Genomic DNA, 26,356 nt, shown 5'->3' on the forward strand with positions numbered 1-26,356 from the left:
TGATGTAACTAAAATTGAACTTTTTGGTCATCAAAGAAAACACTATGTCTGGAGCAAACCCAACACATCACATCACTCAAAGAACACCATCCCCACCGTGAAACATGGTGGTGGCAGCATCATGCTGTGGGGATGTTTTTCAGCAGTTGGGACTGGGAAACTGGTCAGAATTGAGGGAAAGATGGTGCTAAATACAGGGATATTTTTGAGCAAAACCTGTACCACTGTGTGTGTGATTTGAGGCTAGGACGGAGGTTCACCTTCCAGCAGGACAATGATCCCAAACACACTGCTAAAGCAACACCTGAGTGGTTTAAGGGGAAACATGTAAATGTGTTGGAATGGCCTAGTCAAAGCCCAGACCTCAATCCAATAGAAAATCTGTGGTCAGACTTAAAGTTTGCTGTTCACAAGCGCAAACCATCCAACTTGAAGGAGCTGGAGAAGTTTTGGAAGGAGGAATGGGCAAAAATCCCAGTGGTAAAATGTGACAAGCTCATAGAGACTTATCCAAAAAGACTTGGAGCTGTGATAGCCACAAAAGGTGGCTCTACAAAGTGTTGACTTTAGGGGGGTGAATAGTTATGCACATTGACTTTTTCTGTTATTTTGTCCTATTTGTTGTTTGCTTCACAATAAAAAAAAAATCTTCAAATTTGTGGGCATGTTCTGTAAATTAAATGATGCAAATCCTCAAACAATCCATGTTAATTCCAGGTTGTGAGGCAACAAAACACGAAAAATGCCAAGGGGGGTGAATACTTTTGTTTAGTAGGAAGTGGATGGAAGGCGTGTGATCAGACGCTTACATCAAGAAATGTATGGTTTATTTATGTAAAAGAATACAGACATATAGTCATATAGTTTCTGCCTGCACTATAGCCGAAAGATGGCTACAGCGCAGCTCTTTAGTTCTGGGAGGATGTCCATAGATGTCTTTTCACCTACGCTCCTCCCATGCGCCCCCGGGTCACACATTGGGCACGCTCTGCTACATTTGTGTCCTTTGGACAAAGCTAATCACAGATAGTGGTAAAGGGCCAATCTCAGCAGTCCTTTACCATGTGATCAGCTGTGTCCAATCACAGCTGGTCACATGTAAACAGACTTGCTAATTATCAGCATTGCTTTCCTCACGCACTGCCACTGTGTGAGGAAAGGAGAGCCAATAGTTGGTACGAATGAATGGCAGTAGTTCCGCGCTTAGGAGAAAAAGACGGAAAGGACAACTCTCGTTGTTATTCAGCAAACTGCTGAATAACAACGAGAGGCAACTGCTTGTCTAAGAAGAGGTTTATTTCCTTTTTGCCTCATATGGATGTTTACTATTGGGGACACCACAACACCAGAGAAGGATAAAACATCTTCGGACGGAGGATCGCTTCCCGGGTTCATCATCGCTGGATTTTCTCCACATGCCTTTCACCCCTGCAGGGTCGGGCAGTCCAGTGAGTGAAAGCACGAGTGGGGGTGTAGTGAAGGACGTGGAACACCAGTTACACTGAGACTACATTTTTTTCATCAGAAGGACACATTTAACCCCCCTGGCGGTATTCCCGAGTCTGGCTCGGGGTGGATTTTACATACCAAAAGCGGTATCCCCGAGCCAGACTCGGGCTTACATCGCAGGATCCAGGAAGAGATTACTTACCTTGTCCCCTGGTTCCTGCGATGTCTCCCCGCTGTGATCGGCGAGCCGCTGTGTCTCGCTCGATTCACAGTGCCGAGCTCCGTTCCCTGCGAGCGTTGCGACGCACGGGGACGGAGTTCGGCGGTAAATTCAAAAGTGAAACACATAGTATAGATACAGCATACTGTAATCTTACAGATTACAGTACTGTATCAAATAATGACACATCCCCTTTGTCCCTAGTGGTCTGCCCAGTGTCCTGCATGCAGTTTTATATATATAAAACTGTTCTTTCTGCCAGGAAACTGGAGATTGTCCATAGCAACCAAAACTGTCTCTTTACATCAAAAGTGGTTTTAGACCAGCTAGAAAAAAGCGATAATAAATTATAATCACTTGCAGAATTGAGCGATAGCGATTTGTGGGGAGATCCGTCATCAAACACTAAAAGTAATAAAAGCTAAAATTCTGCAACTGTGCAAATTTCAGTGTTTTTGATTTGATTACATTATTATATAATTTTTATTATTATTATATTATTATGTGTTTTAATTATTTATAGTTATTTATTGTATTATAATTTTTTATTTCGTTTTTCAAACTTTATCATACCCGGGATGTCTACTAGACTCTTGTTTGGACAGATTTAAGTGAACTATTCCTAAGAATTACAGGCCTACAATATGAAACGCCATATTTCTGTGCAAAATAATTGTACCGCTTTCAGCACCTAAAATCTGAAATAATCATACTGCCAGGGATGCTGTTTTTCACAGATTTGGGATTTCTTTAGCACTGTTTCTATATAAAAAAATTTTTTACATTTATTATACATTTTTTCACAACTGTGTTTATGAATTGGACTTTTTCACGTACGTACGTTGGGAACTTTTCTTTGAAAGGTTTAAGTGTTATAATAGTTTACATCTAGGATTTTGGAATTTTTTTGAATTTTTTGCTTTTTATAGATATTTTTTGGGCACATTTTTATTTATATATATATATTTATTAGGATTATTTGGAATGTATTGAGATTCTGGTACATATATCCATATATATTTATTGTAGCACGTTGCACTTTATTATATAACATTGGTGGACGGGGCTTTTGCACATATATTTTTCAGCCCCCACAACTCATTGGTTGCACGTAAAAATAATTTTATTTTTATTTTTATATATATGTTCTTTGTATATATACTTTTACGAGCATTTATATATGAACAACAATTAATGCACATATAGCCGGACAGCGGCAATTCCCCTTTTTAGAATAGTTGGTACGTCTGACAGGGCACAGTGGGGTTGATTTACTAAAGGCAAATAGACTGTGCAGTTGCCCTCTGCAAGTGCAGTTGTTCCAGAGCTTAGTAAATGAGGTAAGGCTTCACTTTGCAAAGAATACCCAATCACATCTTCTGACCTTCCCTCTTAGATTGTAAGCTCTAAGGAGCAGGGCCCTCTGATTCCTACTGTATTAAAGTGTATTGTATTTGTACTGTCTACCCTCAAGTTGTAAAGTGCTACATAAACTGTTGGCACTATATAAATCCTGTATAATAATCACATGCAAGAAAAATAAAAAAAAATGGATTTTTGCTTGAACATGATTGGATGATGGATGTCAGCAGAGCTTCTGCTCATTTACTAAGCTTTGGAGCAAGTGCACTTGCAGAGTGCAACTGCACTTTGCATAGTTACATAGTTACATAGTAGGCAAGGTTAAAAAAAAGACACAAGTCCATCAAGTTCAACCTATTTGTGATTATGTGTTAGCATTACATTGTATATCCCAGTATGTTGCGGTCATTCAGGTGCTTATCTAATAGTTTCTTGAAGCTATCGATGCTCCCCGCTGTGACCACCGCCTGTGGAAGGGAATTCCACATCCTTGCCGCTCTTACAGTAAAGAACCCTCTACGTAGTTTAAGGTTAAACCTCTTTTCTTCTAATTTTAATGAGTGGCCACGAGTCTTGTTAAACTCTCTTCTGCGAAAAAGTTTTATTTCTATTGTAGGGTCACCAGTACGGTATTTGTACATTGAAATCATATCCCCTCTCAAGCGTCTCTTCTCCAGAGAGAATAAGTTCAGTGCTCGCAACCTTTCCTCATAACTAATATCCTCCAGACCCTTTATTAGCTTTGTTGCCCTTCTTTGTACTCGCTCCATTTCCAGTACATCCTTCTTGAGGACTGGTGCCCAGAACTGGACCGCATACTCTAGGTGCGGCCGGACCAGAGTCTTGTAGAGTGGGAGAATTATCGTTTTATCTCTGGAGTTGATCCCCTTTTTAATGCCAATATTCTGTTTGCTTTGTTAGCAGCAGCTTGGCATTGCATGCCATTGCTGAGCCTATCATCTACTAGGACCCCCAGGTCCTTTTCCATCCTAGATTCCCCCAGAGGTTCTCCCCCCAGTGTATAGATTGCATTCAGATTTTTGCCACCCAAATGCATTATTTTACATTTTTCTACATTGAACCTCATCTGCCATGTAGTTGCCGACCCCATTAATTTGTTCAGATCTTTTTGCAAGGTTTCCACATCCTGCGGAGAAGTTATTGCCCTGCTTAGCTTAGTGTCGTCTGCAAATACAGAGATTGAACTATTTATCCCATCCTCCAGGTCGTTTATGAACAAATTAAATAGGATTGGTCCCAGCACAGAACCCTGGGGAACCCCACTACCTACCCCTGACCATTCCGAGTACTCCCCATTTATCACCACCCTCTGAACTCGCCCTTGTAGCCAGTTTTCAATCCATGTACTCACCCTATGGTCCATGCCAACGGACCTTATTTTGTACAGTAAACGTTTATGGGGAACTGTGTCAAATGCTTTTGCAAAATCCAGATACACCACGTCTACGGGCCTTCCTTTATCTAGATGGCAACTCACCTCCTCATAGAAGGTTAATAGATTGGTTTGGCAAGAACGACTCTTCATGAATCCATGCTGATTACTGCTAATGATACCGTTCTCATGACTAAAATCTTGTATATAGTCCCTTATCATCCCCTCCAAGAGTTTACATACTATTGATGTTAGGCTAATTGGTCTGTAATTCCGAGGGATGTATTTTGGGCCCTTTTTAAATATTGGTGCTACATTGGCTTTTTTTGAATCAGTGACGTTTTGAGGTCGCTTCGACCAAGCTATGGTAAGGAAACGGGTGGGGGCTATCTTCCCCTCACTCATCTCCATACCCAGCATGGATGAACTTCCGATCGCCTCCAGAGGAGGGCACCGGAGCGTGGCGGGAAGGGGAGGGCTCTCTCCCACCGCAGATAAAAGTGATCTCGCGGCGAATCTGCCACAGGGACCACTTTTATCTTAAACCGGACCGCTCACTGAAAAAGAGGATACCAGGGTTATGGCAGCTAGCTGCTGCCATAACAACGATATTCCTCTTCAAACTTAGGACGTATATCGGCGTGCGGCAGTCCGGAAGTGGTTAAAGGTAATGACTTTATACACACCACAATATTTTTACACACAATTGTACGGTTTATTTATTGCGCCTTCCAAATGAACTTGGTGGAGTTTGGACTTGTGTTGAAGGACTTTAGTTTATGGCATAAGCTTGAAATCAGTGTAATACTCCTCAGTGATCATTCACAATTCATTGACTGGTGCATCTGACCTGCAGTTGACCTTTTTCTGACTTGCAGTTGATCTGATTTAAAGGGGTTTAAATACCCGTTTTGCATTCCCATGCAAAAAAAAAAAAAAAAATGCCTGTTGTCTGGTGCACCGTTACTTCTTAGCAGCTTTGAGAAGTATGTGTGGATTCTTTTCTTTCGCTATAGCATTCAAAATTACTGAACTTTTTCAAGCAGAAGAAAAGATCCTATTATCATTTATTATAAATATACAGGATTTATATAGGGTCAACAATTTGTGCAAAATAAGGGAGAGAGTACAGTAATACAATTCAATACAGTATGGCTAGTGATACCAAAGGCATTACGTATAAGGAATGAGCTGATGGAGAAAGTAAAAGTTCAGTTTGAAGGTGGAGTCCGGATAGGATTTCTAGAAAAAGATACGTTTTCAAGGATCACCTAAAAGAAGACAGAGCAGAGAATAGACATTTGTTTCATTTTGGATCGATTCGTTAGGTTACTAATTTAGTTTGGTTGCATTCGTAACTAAATTAGTTTAGATTTGTTTATTCTTTTTCAACCGAATTCAAATTTTTTCAACCGAATTCAAATTTTTCCAATGGATTCTAAGTATTCGAGTCAAATTTGAATTGAAAATATTGAGTTTTGCTGACCTCTGTAATCACAGGGGGATTCTACCACAACGAACCCTTCAAGAGAAATACCTTCTTCCACAAACTCAGATTTTTCATTATGTGCAAATAGTGCATTTTCTGCAAACCTTACAACGGGCGGCTGATATAACCACGTCTACCTCAATGGAGTATTTATGCAGATCCCTTGACAAGCACACTGGCTTTATCTCCAAAATCTATAGTATATTGACCTCTAGTCCAGAAAAATTGTTCTATATGAAGAAGTGGGAACAAGAGCTCTAGATGAATGGTCCAAAATGTATAAAATAATTTATAAATACTTCATTGATTGAAGCAAATTACAAGGTTTTGCTCAGATGGTACATGGTACTAACGAGAATAGCTTAGTTCGTCCCAGGGGCCTCTCCCTCCCTCCCTGTTTTCAAGGGTGAGGTATGGAAGACATGGTGATCCAATATGGTGGTCCTGCCCCAAGGTGAAATGTTTTTGGATTTGCCTCTATAATTTCATCTTGACACTTACACAGGTGAACTTAACTAAATCACTGCAGCAAGCTCTTCTGGGACGCCCGGTAGAAGGCACATCTAAACAGGCAGGGAAACTTTTAACCTTTATCTTCACGGCAGCCAGAATAGTAATTGCCAGATCATGGAGGATGCCCACGATGCCTTTCGACTTGGTAAAAAACAAGTTGTCGTGGATCATGGTAAATGAACGCCGTGAGATCTCAGGGACTGACCGAGTTAATTTTAGGGAGTGCACTTCCTTCCCTCTCTGATACTCTTTTCTTCTTACTTTCATTCTTCTCCTGGAATAGTCTATGGTCCTGGTCCTCCCCCTTCCTCCCCCTCCTGCATGGAGAGTAGTGGAGGGACGGGGAAATCAAGGGATATTCATAGTTATCTTTCAGACTACGGAAATGTTATCTGGTTGTGTTTTTATTTTACTCTTTTTTTCTTGAATTAGAGCAATAAGCAGTAACAGATGTGCAGACCAGAAGACAATAATTTACTTTTCTAGAAAAGCTCACTGTATAATAATAATATTCAGACGTGGTATACTATACAGTTAAGACTTAAATGTTAAAAATGTTTTGCCTCTGACTATTCTCTGCCTGACAACAAAAGGAGGTAGGGAGTAGGGGAAGCCGCAGTTCGCTGCTTCTGCCGGCCAATATCCCAACCCCCCACACATAGGGGAAACCACAGGGGACTATTTCGGTACTGGAGGTAGTAAGGTATTGGTACAAAAAGGTGAAAGAAAAATAGTAGAATAAAAACTAGGTTTTTAATAGAAAGCCATTTTAAAAAAAGATAAATTAATCTCGAAAGTACAATAACATATACAGTTGTAATACAGAACAAAGCAATATATACAACCACATGAATTGCATCCAATAATAACAGAGATTGCAACAGTGACTTGGATTCTCGACCGGTTTCGCGGTATTCACCGCTTCCTCAGGAGAGTAAAGTCTATAATGTAGCATAAGGACAGATAATAGGTATACAGAGATTCACAATTGCATAACATTTTTGTAATGGTGGCAGCAAGGTCATTAAATAATACATTGAACAATAGTATACAAGTTGAGTATAAGAAAGGACAGGCTCACCCGTTCAGGTTTTCTCTGTGGATATGTGGGGCCCCATACAGTTCTCCCTGCGACGAACACAGGGGAAAAACAGAACAGCCTCTGGTGGGTAAAATATTTAAATGGTTGTGTGTGGGTCACTGAACCACAAAACAAGGTAGAACGTGGTAGGGTGTAGGGGTACCCATAAGGTAGCTCTAAGTATGGAACCCAGTGTGCAAAGAAAAGAGACTAGAAAAAGAGTAGTTAGGGAAGAAAAAAGGAAGAAAGAAGGAAGAAGGTTAGGAAAAAAGGGGGGGGGGGGGGCAAAACAGGGGGAAAAGGGGGGGGGAGGGGGAAGGGGGGGAAAAGGGGGGAGGAAAGAGGAAGACAGGGGGGGTTTGGGGTGGGGGGAAAAAGGGAGGAGGGAGGGGGAGGGGAGAGGGAGAGGGGGGGGAAAGGGGGGAGGGGGAAGGGGGGGAAGGGAGGGGGAAGGGGGGGAGGGGGAGAGGGGGAAGGGCGGGAGGGAAGTGGAGAGAGAGAAGGGGGAAAAATAAAGAGAGGGGGGGGAGAGGGGGGGGGGGAAGGAAATAGTTGGGGTAGAGTGGTGAGGAAGACCAAAAGCTAGATCCAGATGAGAATAGGTAAGACTAGGAGGAAAAAGAGGAAAGGAGAATGCACACAGGTAATAAGGGCCATAACTTACCCCTGCAACGTGGTCAACGAGGGTAGTAAAATGGAGTGAAAGAGGAGCATACACTGATGAGGATCGTGGTGAAGGAACGTTTAAACGATCCAGGCGCTCATGGGTAAATAATGAAAGCTCCACAAGGGTGGAGCCAGTAATCTGTGCAAGATGGGTAATAGCCGCAGCAGCTGTAATAGAGTAAGGTAAGTTTATACTCTAAGGTACTAGAGGGAGGGGGAGGAGAAAAGTGCCCACAAAGCAGGGGGACAACAACGATAGCTTGCTACAGTAGAGGATATCAAAACATAGGAGTAAGTATAGGTAGCAAGTACAAAGAGTAAACGTGACAAGTTATCTGTGGTCCCCCACAAGGAAGTGATAGTGAAATACCAGTATGAGAACATACACAGGCGCTGCAAGTAGCCACTGTATGTAAAGAGACAATAGTAACCAAGGGGAAAGGGAGTAAACAAGAGCTCATAAAAATGCCCTATAAGACACTGACTCGTTTAGGCCAGGCGGGGTGGTGGCGTTGAGTCGCTCAATCTATTCTCTGCCTGATCTTCTGGTTCTGACTTTGGCTTGCTACTGGACCTTGTTCTTCCTGCTTCCCGACCTCCTGACCACACTTCTGTCTTACCATGTATGATCCCAGCTCACCTTGGCATATAACTATAAGCAGATTTCCTTTACATGGTAGTTAATATAGGGCTTGGAATGGGGGTGGGAACAGGTTTAGGCTTTGTTAGTATTTGACTAAACTTCAACTTTAAAGGATAAGTACACCTTTCGTAACATGTTACACCCATTTTGATGATGTAACATGCTACGAACGGACCAACCCTGCACCCCCCCCTCAATCCTCGATCTGACAGCTAGCGGGGATCTTCTCTTTACCGCTAGCTGTCTCAATTTAAAAAAAACTTGGCCAAGCGGGGCTCCACCCACCACCCAGACGTGTCACTCATTCACAGCGTCCTGTGAATGGAAAACTACAAGGTCCGGCAGCCTTTACAGCTGTTGGCTTGTAGTTTTCAATGAACTACCACGGTGCTTGTTTCAGGTCACAATGCATGCCTCACCATTTCCTCTGTGTTAAAAGATGGAAACAAGAAAGACCAAGACCATTTTAACTAAATTTAAATTAAATCTCATGTTACTGGGCTATATATATGGCTAATGTGCTGGACTCAAATGTAGGCTGACTTTGATTCCTCCCTTTCCAGACCGTCCCTACTTCTCCCCCATATTGAGGTTTTCTTCTTATAACATCCTATGGCTGGTGTTCCTGTCCCATTAAACACCCAGGATGTCTTATGTTATCACAATTGGTTCTATCATCTAAAGTTTGTCCAGGTAAAATCTTAATAATATAATGATTTTTGATTGAATACAATCAATTAACTTTCTTTTCAAAAATTTAAATATTCAAATATTTATATATTTTTTCAACCATATGCGTCCTGTCTTTTTCAGTTAGGACAATATATAAAACTTTGATTATAGAAGTATTGCCTCTGCAAGCAAACCGGTGATCCAGGAATATTAACGAGAGGGGGTTACCTAGGGATTAACCTTTTCATTATCTGGCAAATTTCCAGCTTCATTTTATGAGTATTGTTTCTTGGTAAGGCTATAGTTTGTTTTGTTTTATTTTATTTCATTCTATTTATTTTATTTTATTTTATTTTCTATTCATTTTTTGTTTAATTTCTTAATTAAACATCAATTTAACATAAATTAAATAAATAATGACCTTTATAAATCTCATTCAATATTTTATAAAATTGATATTTCGACTTATAAGAGTTGTCTCTACTATCAAATGTGTTTACATTTTATTCTGTACTGATGTTTTTTCTTTCTTTATGTAAATTTCAGTCTTACAAATGGTACCACATGATCTCCTGAAGAAGCTCCACAGAGTGAAACATGTTAAGAAAAAAAGTGGTATCTGTATCATAAATTGTTGTTTGCACTTTATGAACTTTTTTGGAAAGTGTTGTACTATGTATGGCCTATCAATAGGCTTTTTTTAAACTTAATTGTAATAAAAAATTCCTCTTTTGTTCCAATATGGTTTGAACCAGTGGTTATAATTTTTGACATTGACACCTTTAAAGTCCCAAGGCTTTATGCCTACAGCCCTTTCTTCCTATTTCTATATGTATATGGGACGTGGTGTCTTATTTGTTGGTCTTTCTTGTTTCCATCTTTTATCATATGATCTCTAAGGTGTCACCCACCTAATTACCCCTTTGAAACAAGAATCACCAAACTTATTGTTATATTTCAGTGATAATTCGATTCAGATATTAATGATTGTCGTTGTCAATAATTACCTTTATACTGTGGTTTTTTGGTTTTTTTTTTCCCATCATGGCAACCTATTGCGGCAATGCCTTTGAAGGGTTTATGGATCAAATCCACAAGTCTCAAAACCTTACAGGAGGTGGGCTTACTATGGATCGCTTCTTTCTCAGACTCCAGAGAATGTTAGAAAAGAAAGCTAGAATACATTGGAATAAATGGTACTTTTCCAGATATATAGAAGAGAGAGTTGCCCCGTGGGGCCTCAGGATTCAGATCTTTCCCACTATTAACAAGATGGCACTAGAATTTAAACACAAGTGGGAGGAGAATCTCCAAAATTGCTCCCTCAAAATGATGGAATTATTGTGTGAACATTTTAGCTGTGAACTAGTTTCTCTGGACAAAGAGATCGAGAGGCTCTATAGGGACAATGATCCCATTGTCTCTAGCGAGCTTTTTCTTAACCGTGAAATTATGCTAAATACTGAACTAGAAAATTATGTCTCAGGCATACTGAAAACCAAAGAAAAGAAGTACATGAGAGATAAACTGGCATATGATAATGATCAAGCTTACAATTGGATTCAAAATAAATCTAGAAAACGTAATAATAAAAAATCTGCCTTCAAAGAAACACATACGGAACCTAATGACTCTGATACCTCTTCTCCTTTTTCCTTTTCATCACAGGTCAATGAGCGCCCTTTGAATCAAAAAAACGTGGATACCTCCAAACACCCGGACGGTAATGCGAATGCACTCACTAATCCTCTCAAACGCACTCCCAACACCGGACGACCTCCGATGAGCACTCGAGCTACCACGGCCAAAACTAATACCGCACCTAATCACCGTGAATCGGTTACTAACGTTGGTTTTGCCAACTCACTCCCTAACCAAACTTCATCTTCGCAAGTAAGTACGTTTAAGGACACCATCACACAATCGGATTTTCGTCCGCCTCCGATTTTCACGCAATCGGTGCACACCCAAAGGAAAAATATAGGCACGGAGCCAACATCACTCAAAACTCTGAAAGATTTGAAATAGTTAATCTTTCATCCTGTTCCCTCACGCCAGATCAGATTTCTGTTCTGGAGCTGGGTTTATCCTTTTGCCCCACACAGAAGATCGATCAATTTGAGTTAATTAAGGATTTAAACTTATTTGCCAGAAAGTTACTTCTTCGTATATCTTTTGATAAACCCACTTCATTATCTGACACTTGCTCCACTCCTGTACTTTCTTCTCAGACTCCTAGTTCCACTCCTGTACTCCCTTCTCAGACTCCCAGCTTAGAAGACATAAAAGCTCTTGAAGACCTAATGGAGCTATGGGACGAAGGACACATTGATCAGGAGGAGATACTAGAGGCGGAGTCTCTAGCTTCTGATCAATGCGAATCCTTAACCTCTCCATCCACTCTAGACTCACAATCCCAAACCCTTATTTTTTCACAACCTAAGGAATATTGTCAGAGAGTTCCCTTGGGCAGATGCGCTGTTGGTGGGCATCGCGGTGCGTTGGGGCGCGTCGGCGCGCGCGCGTTCCCGTGCGCGCCGCCGCGGGTGCCGGTGTGCGGGCGCGTGGGTGTGTGCGGGGGCGCGTGTCGGCGCGTGTCGGCGTGCGCGCGCGCCCGGTGTTTGGCGCCAACCTGCCTATTTAGGCCATCTGCACAGGGGGCTCGGTGCTGTCCAATCTTCAGCTCCCTGTATCCCTGCACCTGCTTCCTGCTTCCTGTTTCCTGTTGTACCCGATCTCCTGACCACCGGCCGGTCTCTGATTCTCCTTGCTTGCTGCCTGCCACTGATCCTGGACTGTCCTGACTACGAACCTGCCTGCTCCTCTGTACTGCGTTGCCCGCCTGCTGCCGACCTCTGCCTGTGACCCGACCTGCCTGCTCCACTCCTGCTCTGCATCCACTGCCTGTGCTTTAGTTGACTGGTGATCTTCATAGCCATCTTACCGGGATCTTCCTGCAGCTAACTCGCCAGGCTCTCATACCATTCTGTGCTCCCGTGCCTCCTGTCCATACTACCAGGGGCTGGTAACCAGATACGTAAGGGAGGCCTCCCCCTGCTACATCGGGCTCACCTGTCTGCTACGTGGAAGTCTGACAGTATCGGACAGCCATGTCCGAGCCCGAGCAGGGAACCTCCCCCACGGAGGAACTGTGTAGACACCTGGCGGGTCTCACGCAAGCTGTGAAGAGCCTCCAGGAAGTCTACACAAAGGTTGGAAGAACAAGTCCAGGTCCTGTCGGCTCCAACCCATCCACAGGCTGCTTCATCGGCCGGAGCGCCATCTGCACCCTCAGTAGTTATGCTACCTCCGGAGCCTAGGGTACCCGTACCCGAAAGATTTACTGGGGACCGCAGTAAATTTCAGGCCTTCCGCAATGCCTGCGAGCTATACTTTGCCCTGCAACCTCGCACCTTTTCCCTGGAGGCGACCAAGGTGGGCTTTGTGATCTCCCTCTTGTCTGGTGAACCACAGACCTGGGCTCACCGCCTCCTGGAACAGAAATCTGGAGCACTGGACAACCTTGATGCTTTCTTTACCATCATGTCCCAGTTGTATGAGGATCCCCAGGTGACAGCGACTGCCGAAGCCGCCTTGCACGCCCTTCAACAGGGGCGTAGAGCCGCAGAGGACTATGTGGTGGAATTTAGGCGGTGGAGCTCCGACACTGGATGGAATGATGCGGCTTTACATTATCAATTCCGCATGGGGTTGTCTGATCCCCTGAAGGACGAGTTAGCACGGGTCGGTGTACCCCAAACTTTGGATGAACTCATCAATCTGTCTATCCAGTTCGACCGACGCCTCAGAGAGCGTCGCTCTGAGAGGTCTACCAGCCAATTCCACCCTACCTGGATGCTACCCAAGTTTCCAAGCTCTCCCAGCCAGTCCTTCCTGGCACCGGCCACACCGGTTCCAGATACCTCCGAACCAATGCAACTCGGGCTACTCCGCCCCTCTCTCAATCCAGAAGAACGCCAACGCCGAAGAGTTAACAATCTCTGCATGTACTGTGGGGAGCCTGGACACTACGTGAGGTCTTGCCCAAACAAGACACGTAAGTCGCTTAAGTCGCTGCCTATCTCTTCAATTTGTGCATCTGCTCTCTCTAAACCTGTTAATCATCTTGCTCTCTCTATCACCCTACAGCTTCCAGGAAAGATTATTCCAGCTACAGTCATAATTGATTCAGGAGCCTGCAGCTGTTTCATTGACCTGACCTTCGCTGCCAACCATCACATTCCTCTCCAGTCCAAATTTCGGGGACTCTCGGTACATCTCGCGGATGGCTCCTCTCTTTGCTCCGGCCCTGTCACGCAGGAAACCATCCCTTTGTTAGCCACCATGGGCTCTAACCATCAAGAACTTCTGCACCTGGATGCCATCTCCTCTCCCCTTTTTCCCATCATATTGGGGATGCCATGGTTACAGGCCCATAACCCCAGCATTGACTGGTCCAGTGGAGAAGTCAAGTTCTTTTCTGATTACTGCCGGCAACACTGCTTACATACAAATCCTGCTGAGTCCACCCAATTACTCTGTTTAGACACTGAATCCGAGCTTCAACAGGTGGTCCCTGCACCCTATTGGGACTTTCTGGACGTCTTTAGCAAAAAAGGAGCAGAGGCCCTACCTCCTCACAGGCTTTACGATTGCCCAATCAAGCTATTACCTGGAGCAGAAGTTCCCTTTGGGAGGATTTTCCCGCCTGCAGAGCAGGAGTTGGACACTCTAAAAATATACATCGACGAGAACCTGAAGAAAGGATTTATCCGCCCATTTACCTCTCCGGCCGGGGCTGGTATATTCTTTGTGGAGAAAAAGGACCATTCCTTGCGTCCTTGTATTGATTATCGGGAACTGAACAAAGTAACAATCAAGAACCGTTACCCTCTACCTTTAGTGCCCGAACTCTTCCAGAGATTAGGATCCGCAGTAATCTTTACCAAGTTAGATCTCCGTGGTGCCTACAACTTGATCCGCATTCGTGAAGGAGATGAGTGGAAGACAGCCTTTCGCACCAGATTCGGACATTACGAATACCTTGTCATGCCCTTCGGCCTGTGCAACGCACCTGCTACGTTCCAACATTTTGTCAATGACATTTTCCGTGACTTCTTGGATCTATATGTTATTGTCTATTTAGACGATATCCTGATCTTTTCCTCCTCAGTCTCAGATCATCGCAGGCATGTCAGAAATGTGTTAGCTCGTCTTAGGCAGCATGGACTTTATGCTAAACCAGAAAATGCCAATTCGAACTTCAAAGCATCCAGTTTTTAGGCCTAATCATTTCTGTTGATGGTATAAAAATGGATCCGCAGAAGGTATCAGCCATTCTGGAGTGGCCCGCTCCCTCCGATAAGAAAGGGGTTCAAAGGTTCATCGGCTTTTCGAACTTTTACAGGAAGTTCATTAGGGGCTTCTCTACAATAATTGCCCCCATCACCGAAATAACCAGACAAGGGAATCGATTCCAGTGGTCCCCTGAGGCACAATCCGCCTTCGAAAAACTCAAGGAACTGTTCACCTCCGCTTCAATCTTAAAACACCCAGATCCTGCTCTACCATTCGTTCTTGAAGTGGACGCTTCAGAGGTCGCAGTCGGAGCTGTTCTGTCCCAACGGCAAGGCCCAAAGGCCCTTCTCTACCCAGTGGCCTTTTTCTCCTGCAAACTCTCTTCAGCGGAGAGAAATTATGATGTTGGCAATCGGGAGCTTCTGGCCATTAAATCCGCCTTGGAGGAGTGGCGTTATTTACTGGAGGGTACAGCACACCCTATCCTGGTCTATACGGACCACAAAAATCTGGAGTATCTCCGAACTGCCAAAAGACTGAAACCTCGACAAGCAAGATGGGCTCTATTTTTCTCCAGATTTCAGTTTCATATAACGTACAGACCTGGTTCCAAAAATACCAAGCCGGATGCTCTTTCTCGTATGTTCCCTGATTCCGGCAAACCTGTGCATCCGGACACCATTCTTCCATCCGGAAATTTTCTTTTACTCCAAGTGGATCTGCTATCCCGCATAAAACAAGCTTCTTTAAATTGGACCCCAAGTTCCGAGGAGGAGGTGAGGGCCCAGGATGGTCTTTTTTGGCACAAGGGTAAAATCGTAGTCCCTGAAGATTTGAGGGTGGCAGTGCTAGAGCTCTGCCATGATCATAAGATGGCTGGACATTTCGGTGTGCTGAAGATGACGGAGTTAGTGCAGCGCACATTTTGGTGGCCTCTGTTAGTGAACGACTGCAAGAACTATGTAGAATCTTGTACCACCTGTGCCCGGAACAAAAATAGCCGGACTAGAGCCTGGGGTCTGCTAAAACCATTACCCGTCCCGGAAAGACCGTGGAAGATGATGTCAATGGATTTCATTGTAGAGCTTCCCCAGGCAGAGGGCTTCTCTACCATCTTTGTCGTCGTAGACAGGTTAACCAAGATGGCTCACTTCCTGCCTATGAAGGGCATGCCTTCGGCCATGGAGACAGCAAGAGTCTTCATTAAAGAAATTGTTAGGTTGCACGGAGTCCCATCGAACATCATATCTGATCGTGGTGTTCAGTTCACCTCTCGGTTCTGGAAGGCTCTCTGTGATTCCCTGGAAATTGAGCTGGCACTCTCCTCCGCTTACCATCCCCAGACTAATGGGCAGACAGAGAGAACTAATCAAACTTTGGAGCAATACCTCCGTTGTTTTTCATCTTTCTCTCAGGACGACTGGGTCTCTCTGCTGCCAATCGCTGAGTTCTCTTATAACAACTCTTTACATTTGACCATTAAGCAAACACCTTTTCTTTGCCAATTACGGCTTCCACCCGTCCTTTCTGCCCAGGTCTTTACCTGAATGTGCGATCCCTGCGGTCTCTGAGACCATGGACTTCTTTCTTTCTAACAACAAACTCTTGCAGGACACCATGGCTAAGACCCAAGAGTATAATAAGAAGATGTTTGAAAGGAAGAGGCGGGGAGAGCTCATCCTGGAACCTGGCAACCAGGTTTGGTTATCCACGACCAATATAAGAATGGCCTGCCCTTCAAGGAAATTGGGCCCCAAATTCTTGGGTCCGTTCTCAGTCAAGAAGAGAATTAACAATGTGGCCTATGAACTCAACTTACCTAGTACTCTGAAGATTCATTCGGTCTTTCACATTTCATTGTTAAAACCTGTTGTACCCAACACCTTTGCTGGTCGAAGTACTGACCCACCGGAACCCATAATTGTCGATAGCAAGGAAGAATTCGAGGTGGAGGCTATCTTGGATTGCAGGAAGAGACGCAACCAGTTGCAGTACTTGATCAAATGGACGGGGTACGGACCAGAGGACAACTCCTGGGAGCCAGAGGGCAACTTACATGCCGAAGAGCTTCTGAGGTCTTTCAGGAGTACCCACGCTTCCAAATTGGCGCAGTTGGACATCCGGAGGCTGCCCTTGAGGGGGGGCACTGTCAGAGAGTTCCCTTGTGCAGATGCGCTGTTGGTGGGCATCGCGGTGCGTTGGGGCGCGTCGGCGCGCGCGCGTTCCCGTGCGCGCCGCCGTGGGTGCCGGTGTGCGGGCGTGTGCGTGTGTGCGGGGGCGCGCACCCGGTGTTTGGCGCCAACCTGCCTATTTAGGCCATCTGCACAGGGGGCTCGGTGCTGTCCGATCTTCAGCTCCCTGTATCCCTGCACCTGCTTCCTGCTTCCTGTTTCCTGTTGTACCTGATCTCCTGACCACCGGCCTGTCTCTGATTCTCCTTGCTTGCTGCCTGCCACTGATCCCGGACTGTCCTGACTACGAACCTGCCTGCTCCTCTGTACTGCGTTGCCCGCCTGCTGCCGACCTCTGCCTGTGACCCGACCTGCCTGCTCCACTCCTGCTCTGCATCCACTGCCTGTGCTTCAGTTGACTGGTGATCTCCATAACCATCTTCCCGGGATCTTCCTGCAGCTAACCCGCCAGGCTCTCATACCATTCTGTGCTCCCATGCCTACTGTCCATACTACCAGGGGCCGGTAACCAGATACGTAAGGGAGGCCTCCCCCTGCTACATCGGGTTCACCTGTCTGCTACGTGGAAGTCTGACAAATATAGACCAAAATCAAAAACCTTTCCTGCCCTACAGGGAAACCCCAATGTTTGGGCCTTTACCCAACAAATAACTAAAGCCATCAAAAAAACTAAATGGAAGGGACTACACGACTCTAACTTAACCCCTTCCCAATTAGAAGCTCTATCCTCTCTACAGAACAATAAACAGTTAATCATAAAACCATCTGACAAGGGGGGGAACTTGGTCATTATGGACTGCCAACAGTACGTGACCATGGTGAAACGACTGTTGAATAATCGAGACTGGTACAAACGAATATCGGAGGTTCATATACAACATATGACCATCCGCTATAGAGAACTTATAGGCTCAGCTTACCATCCAGGTCTTATCAACAAGAACACCTGGCAATTCCTTAATGTCCCTTTTCCACGTACACCCACTTTTTATGCATGTCCCAAAATCCACAAGGATCTTAATGATCCCCCTGGCTGCCCTATAGTGTCAGGGAATGGCTGCCTGACCGAAAAGGCTAGCCAATTGGTTGATGACCATCTCAGACCTTTTGTGGAAGATCTAGCATCATACTTACAAGATACCAGAGATCTCTTGCGAGCTCTGGATGGCTTGGCTCTACCTGAGGAGGCCTGGTTGGTGTCCTTGGATGTGGAGGCCCTCTATAACTCCATCCCCCACACTAAGGGGGTTGGAGTTGTAGAGGGCTTTATCTCCCTCGACAGAGAGCCCTCTCCAGCCTATAATCAATTTATTCTTGACCTTTTGCGATTCATTTTGCATAACAACATTTTTATTTTTGAACGTTCCTACTACCTCCAGATACAGGGTGTAGCTATGGGAACTAAATGTGCTCCTTCCTATGCGAACCTGTATCTGGGGGGGTGGGAGCGGGACTTGTTTTTTGATGACAATACACAGGGTTTTTTTGAACAGATACCGATCTGGCGAAGATATATAGATGATATTTTTTTCATCTGGTTGGGGAGTCATCCTGACCTACTCATGTTTTTTGAAAGCTTAAAGGTTAATCAATATAACCTCAGCTTCACCATGGAAGCGAGCCAAGACAAGCTGACCTTCCTGGACATTCAAATTTTTGTCAACAAGGATAGAACTATCGGTACCACTCTATATCGCAAGCCATCGGCGGGTAACTCCCTTCTCCATGCCGCCAGCTCTCATCCCTCATCATTAAAAAGGAACATTCCCTATGGGCAATATCTTCGCCTCAGAAGAAATTGCAGCAATAGTAGTCATTTTGAAAAAGAAGCCAAGGCTCTACAACATCGCCTTAAGATCCGCGGCTATAGTAACAAAAGTCTAAAAAAAGCATACGCCAGGGCCAAAAAACAAAACAGATCGGATCTCATTCATGGTCAAAAAACTCTTACACCCTCATCCAAACTAAGAATGATCACTAGATTCTCGGGACAACACAAACAAGTACGGGAACTAATGCAGAAATATTGGTACCTCCTAATGGGGGATCCACGGGTCTCAAAACATTTAGAAAACCATCCAGAAATAACCTTCAGACGATCACAGTCCAGTAAGGACAAGATTGTTCATAGTCATCATGATCCATCTCTCATTTCTACCAGTGTAAACAGAGGCACACGACCATGCCACAAATATGGTTTCTGCAGGTACATCCATGCAACACGCACCATCGCCCTTCCCAATGGCCGTCTGTATTCTCCTAAATTCTCAGTCACATGTCAGTCAGTTGGTATTGTCTACCTAATGACCTGTGGCTGTGACGCCTTTTATGTGGGCAAAACAAAGCGCCCATTTTTTCACCGTATACGGGATCATGTTTCCCTTGTGTGCAAAAAAAGAATGGAGACGCCCATTAGCCGCCATATGGGCTTCTTTCACAAATTCGATGACACCATGATGCGCTTTGTAGCCTTAGAACATGCTCCCCCAGGAGAAAGGGGTGGCAACTACGACCAAATCCTATTACAGCGTGAGGCTAAATGGATTTCAAATTTAGATGCTTTAAAAGCCCCAGGTCTAAATGATGCTTTAAGCTACAAACCTTTTCTGTGAAAAAAAGTAAAAAAGTAAAAATATGTTTCTTCTTTTTCTTTTTGGGTCAATTTTTTGTATTTTTGTGTTTGCCATAATTTTTTGTAGTATGTATATATATATATATATATATATATATATATATATATATATATATATATTTGCTGTATTTATTTATTTTTCATTATTTACTATTTTATTTTCATTTTTTCTTTATTATTTATTTATTATATGATATTTATTTCCTTTTGATCACTTACCTCCCCAACAATATTTTTGATTATGAAACATATCTTTTTATGCCATTATTAATTTATCTATCTATGAACTTTTTCACATACTGAATATTTCCTTTATGTTTTAGCCCCTCCTCTATCCTGGATCGCCCCTTTTTAAACTTGCACGGACACCCAGGCATTTGTCTGAATGTTGGTTTGTAATCAATGGCCTCGTCTCCAAATGCCTCTTCTGGCTCCCTGCGTTATGCATCACACTTTCAAATATACCTTTATCTAATTCCTTTGCAATCTGGCTCACTCATGTAGTGATTTATGTCTGTATTACCAGCATTTATCCCTCTGAGTCACGCCAGCCCCCCTCCCATCATGCGAGGGTAAAACCATTTCTAAAATGGTGATCGACAGCTGTATGCTTTAACAGCCCATGACGCCACTTGACCTAATGTGTGCGCATGCGCAGAGCGACCTTATGAACGTCTGCGTAGCGGCGGTGACGTCAGACGCCGGCCGCACCAGAGTGCAATATTTAAACAGGGAGATTTTCTTTCTCTCCCTGTCATTTCTCTGCTGGACACCACAGAGGTAGGAGGGAAGGATCTCTCCTCCTCACCTCACTGAAAGCTTGAAATACTTCTGCAAGGTAGGCAGCTCCATTCTAATGCTAACTTTTGGATCGTCCTATCCACTATTCCCCTACCCAAAGCGGTTTTTGTTTTAACTAAATTTAAATTAAATCTCATGTTACTGGGCTATATATATGGCTAATGTGCTGGACTCAAATGTAGGCTGACTTTGATTCCTCCCTTTCCAGACCGTCCCTACTTCTCCCCCATATTGAGGTTTTCTTCTTATAACATGCTATGGCTGGTGTTCCTGTCCAATTAAACACCCAGGATGTCTTATGTTATCACAATTGATTCTATCATCTAAAGTTTGTCCAGGTAAAATCTTAATAATATAATGATTTTTGATTGAATACAATCAATTAACTTTTTCTTTTCAAAAAATTTAAATATTCAAATATTTATTTATTTTTTCAACCATATGCGTCCTGTCTTTTTCAGTTAGGTCAATATATAAAACTTTGATTATAGAAGTATTGCCTCTGCAAGCAAACCGGTGATCCAGGAATATCAACGAGAGGGGGTTAACTTAGGGATTAACCTTTTCATTATCTGGCAAATTTCCAGCTTCATTTTATGAGTATTGTTTCTTGGTAAGGCTATAGTTTGTTTTGTTTTATTTTATTTCATTCTATTTAGTTTATTTTATTTTCTATTCATTTTTTGTTTAATTTCTTAATTAAACATCAATTTAACACAAATTAAATAAATAATGACCTTTCAAAATCTCATTCAATATTTTATAAAATTGATATTTCGACTTATAAGAGTTGTCTCTGCTATCAAATGTGTTTACATTTTATTCTGTACTGATGTTTTTTCTTTCTTTATGTAAATTTCAGTCTTACAAATGGTACCACATGATCTCCTGAAGAAGCTCCACAGAGCGAAACATGTTGAGAAAAAAAGTGGTATCTGTATCATAAATTGTTGTTTGCACTTTATTAACTTTTTTGGAAAGTGTTGTACTATGTATGGCCTATCAATAGGCTTTTTTTTAAACTTAATTGTAATAAAAAAATTCCTCTTTTGTTCCAATATGGTTTGAACCAGTGGTTATAATTTTTGACATTGACACCTTTAAAGTTCCAAGGCTTCATGCCTACAGCCCTTTCTTCCTATTTCTATATTTCCTCTGTGTTGTATAACAAATGTGGGAGTGCTAATGTGCTGAAAGACTGCATGGTGATCTCTCCGGTAATTGAGTGACACTAGACTGAGAGACCCAGGGATTGTGGAATATGTAGTTTCTTCATAGGAAATGTTAGTTCTCAGACTACAGACAGAGTTAATACATTAAAGTGACATTAAAGGTTTGGATTTCTTACAAAAAAAAAAGTAATAAACATATACTAACCTGCTCTGTGCAGTGTTTTAGCACAGAGCAGCCCCGATCCTCCTCTTCTTCTTGGGTCCCCCACCGTTTCTCCTGGCTCCTCCACCTCGACAAGTGCAATAGCAAGCCGCAGCTCGCCCCTGCCCCCTTGGCAATAGTTTAAAAAGTTAAATTTTCCGTTTGGCAGTACTTATGGGTACAGTCAGTTATTAGACATGTGCAGTTCGTTTCGAGCTACAGTATTAACAAAGTTTACCGACCGCGCCGAATAAAAATAAATTTGGCCGAATTTCCAAAATTCAAATTGAAATTCAAATCAAATTTTACATTTAATTCCATTCAAACTGTAAACATATTTCTAAAATCAAAGATTGTGTGTGTTATTAGAGGACCATTTTGAAATAACACTGTTTTTGTTAAGCCAAAGGTAATTTAAAGAGTCATTGTAATCACTTGATGAAGAATTTTCTTTTGTTTGTTCACTTTGCCGCATTCATAGCGTGAGTAGAAAAAAAAGCCGATCACCGGCTCAGATGTGAGGGACATCGGTCCCGAAGTGGAAGAGGCACATCTGCCTCATCAGTGCCACCTAATAGTGCCAGCTAACAATGCCCACAGTGCCACCTAACAGTGCCCACAAGTGTCACCTATCAATGCCCAAAAGTACCACCTATCAATGCCCACAAGTGCCAGCTATCAGTGCCCACCAGTAGTGCCAATCAGTGCCACCTAGCAGTGCTGCCTATCAGTGTAACTGATCAGTGCCCATCACTGTCACCCATCAGTGCCCATCACTGCTGCCTATCAGTGCCCATCACTACTGCCTCATCAATGAAGGAGAAAAATTACCTGTTTTAAATTTTTTATAACAAAATATAAAAAAATTTAAAAAATAAAAAAAAAAAATTCAGAGTTTACATTTTTTTAACAAAAAGTAAAAACTGCAGAGGTGATCAAATACCACCAAAAGAAAGCTCTATTTGTGGTGAAAAAATAATAAAAATTTCATATGGGTACAGTGTTGTATGACCGCGCAATTGTCATTCAAAGTGCGTCAGTGCTGAAAGCTGAAAATTGGTCTGGCTAGGAGGGGGGTTTAAGTGCCCAGTAAGCAAGTGGTTAATGAATCTAAACTAAACAAAACACATTTTTTTTGTCATGCACATGTCTATCAGTTATAAACGAGGGGTGTAATTCTATATTACAGGCCAGCGGAGGACCCCAGAACAGGAGGATCGGGCCGTTCTGTGCAGTTATATTGCACAGAGCAGGTAAGTATAGACATGTTTGTTATTTTAAAAAAAAAATCCTTTACAACCACTTTGAGACGCTTGTATCGATTTATTGCATCTGAAACAAAGACTGTTCTTTTTACTGGTGGCAACAAATCAGCTTTTCACTTTTACACCTCCAGAATGTGATAATGATGGGGAGTATCAGATTGGGTGTTGTGAATAACGGGAACTTCTTGCGGGAAATTTGACAGACAAGGACTGGAGCATTTGTTGGCAAAGACATTTATAAGTTGCTTTTCCTGTTCAACAGTACTTACGTGTGCAGTCAGTTATAGACACGGGGGCTGATTGTATGTTGCAGGCAGATATTGTATATACAGTGAATGTATAGGTCTCTCCCGCTGTCAGATTTCCTATTGTAGCCGATGCACTGCTCACGATTGTATTATTTATCAGTGTAGATGATGAGGTTACATTGGTCAGCACCCTGTAGGTGTATGAGCTCTGATACTCGTTTGGTTGTGTCCAGGTCAGGGATATAGAATTGGTAGTTTTGGCAACAATCTGCGGTAATGTCACAGATAATGGTTCTGTGGATAAAGGAAAAAGTAATATTAATAACCAGAGTAAGAATTGTTACATTCAGAGTGTGATGTTGAAGTTACAATGTTATTTAATCGGCAGTAGAAAAACACTGCTAAAGAAAAAAGAGTTATCATCTTCATCATTATCTTTAATAACAGCGATAAGCTAAGTAGATATGGTGACCTCTTTTTGTCTTTGTTCATTCCCTCCCCTATTCAGAAAATCGTATTGTATGGTTGTGCTTCACGTTGTTAACATCATATTGTAACTTTAGGCTGCATTCACACCTAAGCGCTTTCAGGTCGTAAAACGCTTGTAAAACACCTGAAAAAAAGCCCCAAAAACGCCCAACAAGCAAAATCCCATTTCAATGGCCCATCTAAGCATTTTGTCACCTAAAGCAAAGCGCCTCAAGCTCAAAAAAGTACACCAGCTTCTTTTTGGGCAGATTACAGGCGTTTTTCACCTTTTTACATTGGTGACCTTTTGACCTGTGCAAAATCGCAGCAAAAAAAGTGGTACAAATCGCTGCAAAATCGTGGTAAAAACGCACGACTTTCTGCCTGAAAACGAAACGCTCAGGTGTGAATAAACAGAAAATATAACTAATGCGCAAGAAACCAAACTCACCAATATAACAAGGGGAAGCCGTCTACATCAAAAAGTGTACCCACATAACTCAAAAGATGATAAATAAAAATATATGTGGCGCTACCCCACTAAATAAACAATTACCAATAATCCAAAGGAAAGTGATAAATAAGTAAAGGAAAAATAATCAACAGTACTAGCACAATGATGAACTGTAAACACTGACAGTGCTAACGTGCAACAAGGCAATGAAGTGAATCTAAAAGTGCAATGTGCATAGAAATGAATACCATATGAACATAGCAAGGAAAATAATAGAAATGTGTGAACTAATAAATGATGAAGTATCCAAAATAGTAGATAAGGTACAAAAAAGGCAAAAGTACAATCCAAAAACGCATAAGATGTGACTAATTATCGACATCCAAAATCTTCTAAAGAAAGAAGTGCAAGTGTAATATAAAGCATAAATATCAGTGTGCAACAATAACACAGTAATGAGAAATATACACTAACAATGCTAGCGTGCAACAAAGCAGTGAGGTAAAGCAGGTCCTAATCCCCAAGTTATCATCCCACCGCCTGTCGGTATATGCTCGATTCAGCCCATTGGGGGCCGCAACTTCAGGTGAGAGGCTGGGGAAACTATTGCTGCACCCCTGGAACAAGATTGGACCTACCTATTAGTTATCTGGCACTTGCACTTTTGCACCATCTGTAGAAGATTGCACTGGGCTGACACCGGGAATTGCACTACATGCGATCTTGAACTGTTTCTATTTTGGACTCCTTTTTTCAGTTTATGTAGCTTTTGCTGCACACTGCTTTCTATGCTTATCATTGCACTTGCACTTTCATTTGCAGTAGTTTTTGGATGCCCTTATTTAGTCGCACCTTATGCGATTTGGGATTGCATTTTTTATTTTCATTTGTTATATTTTTTGGTTTCACTATTTAGTAGTTCACAGAGTTTAGCTACATCGCTTGATATGGTCTTCACTTTTTTGCACATTGCACTTTAGGACCTGCTTTACCTCACTGCTTTGTTGCACGCTAGCATTGTTAGTGTATATTTCTCATTACTATGTTATTGTTTCACACTGATATTTATGCTTTATATTGCACTTGCACTTCTTTCTTTAGAAGATTTTGGATGTCAATAATTAGTCGCATCTTATGCGTTTTTGGATTGTATTTTTGACTTTTTTATACCTTATCTACTATTTTGGATACTTCATTATTTCTTAGTTCACGCATTTCTATTATTTTCCTTGCTACCCTGTTTCCCCGAAAATAAGACCTAGCGTGGTTGTCGGTGATGGCTGCAATATAAGCCCTACCCCCCAAATAAGTCCTACCCTGTTTCCCCGAAAATAAGCCCTACCCTGAAAATAAGACCTACAAGGACTTTAACTAGGGCTCCTTAAAGGGGTAGGGCTTATATTGCAGCCATCACCGACAATCACACTAGGTCTTATTTTCGGGGAAACAGGGTATGTTCATATGGTATTCATTTCCATGCATATTGGACTTTTAGATTCACTTCATTGCCTTGTTGCACGTTAGCACTGTCAGTGTTTACAGTTCATCATTGTGCTAGTACTGTTGATTATTTTTCCTTTATTTATTTATCACTTTCCTTTGGATTATTGGTTATTGTCTATTTAGTGGGGTAGTGCCACATATATTTTAATTTATCGGTTCAGGTGTGAATGCAGTCTTACAGCTTAAGCCTAGGTAGCTAAAGTTTTTATATGGTCCTTTCCCCATTACCCTACTAGTGCTCTGCTTGCACATAGACATAGCTAGGAACAAAAAATGCAATGTGTGTTTACGCAAGTACTGGCGTATATCCATGTGCAGCCATTAATAACTATGGGCAGGTTGTAGGCAGCATCTGTAGTTTCTGGTTGGAGAAATACACCCAAATTGTACATTGTACAGCCGCAGGCACCCGTGTGTATGAGACCTAAAAAGCAACAATATAAACTAGCTCTAAAAGTCATCTGTCTTATAATAAGACATGCAAGGTCTCCTTCCCCTTCTAGAGCAGAGAGAGAGGATAAAGAAACCTTGGAGCCTTACCAATGTACATAGGTCATTATTCACCAAGGGACCCTGTCACTGTACAAGAGTTATCGAAAAAAAAAAAATGAACACTTAGGCTGCTTTCGAACT

General features: G+C 42.5%; 1 protein-coding gene across 1 annotated transcript in view; it reads right to left on the reverse strand.

Annotated features, from left to right (window-relative positions):
• LOC141111935 (receptor-type tyrosine-protein phosphatase beta-like) overlaps positions 1 to 26,356 on the reverse strand; it is a 337,059-nt gene that overhangs the window by 195,253 nt on the left and 115,450 nt on the right. The window contains exon 11 of the mRNA XM_073604158.1: positions 23,320 to 23,592. Within this exon, the coding sequence (XP_073460259.1) occupies positions 23,320 to 23,592 (273 nt within the window). The remainder of the gene's footprint in view (positions 1 to 23,319; positions 23,593 to 26,356) is intronic.

This window comes from Aquarana catesbeiana, linkage group LG11 (assembly GCF_042186555.1).
Source record: "Aquarana catesbeiana isolate 2022-GZ linkage group LG11, ASM4218655v1, whole genome shotgun sequence".
Classification (NCBI taxonomy): Eukaryota; Metazoa; Chordata; class Amphibia; order Anura; family Ranidae; genus Aquarana; species Aquarana catesbeiana.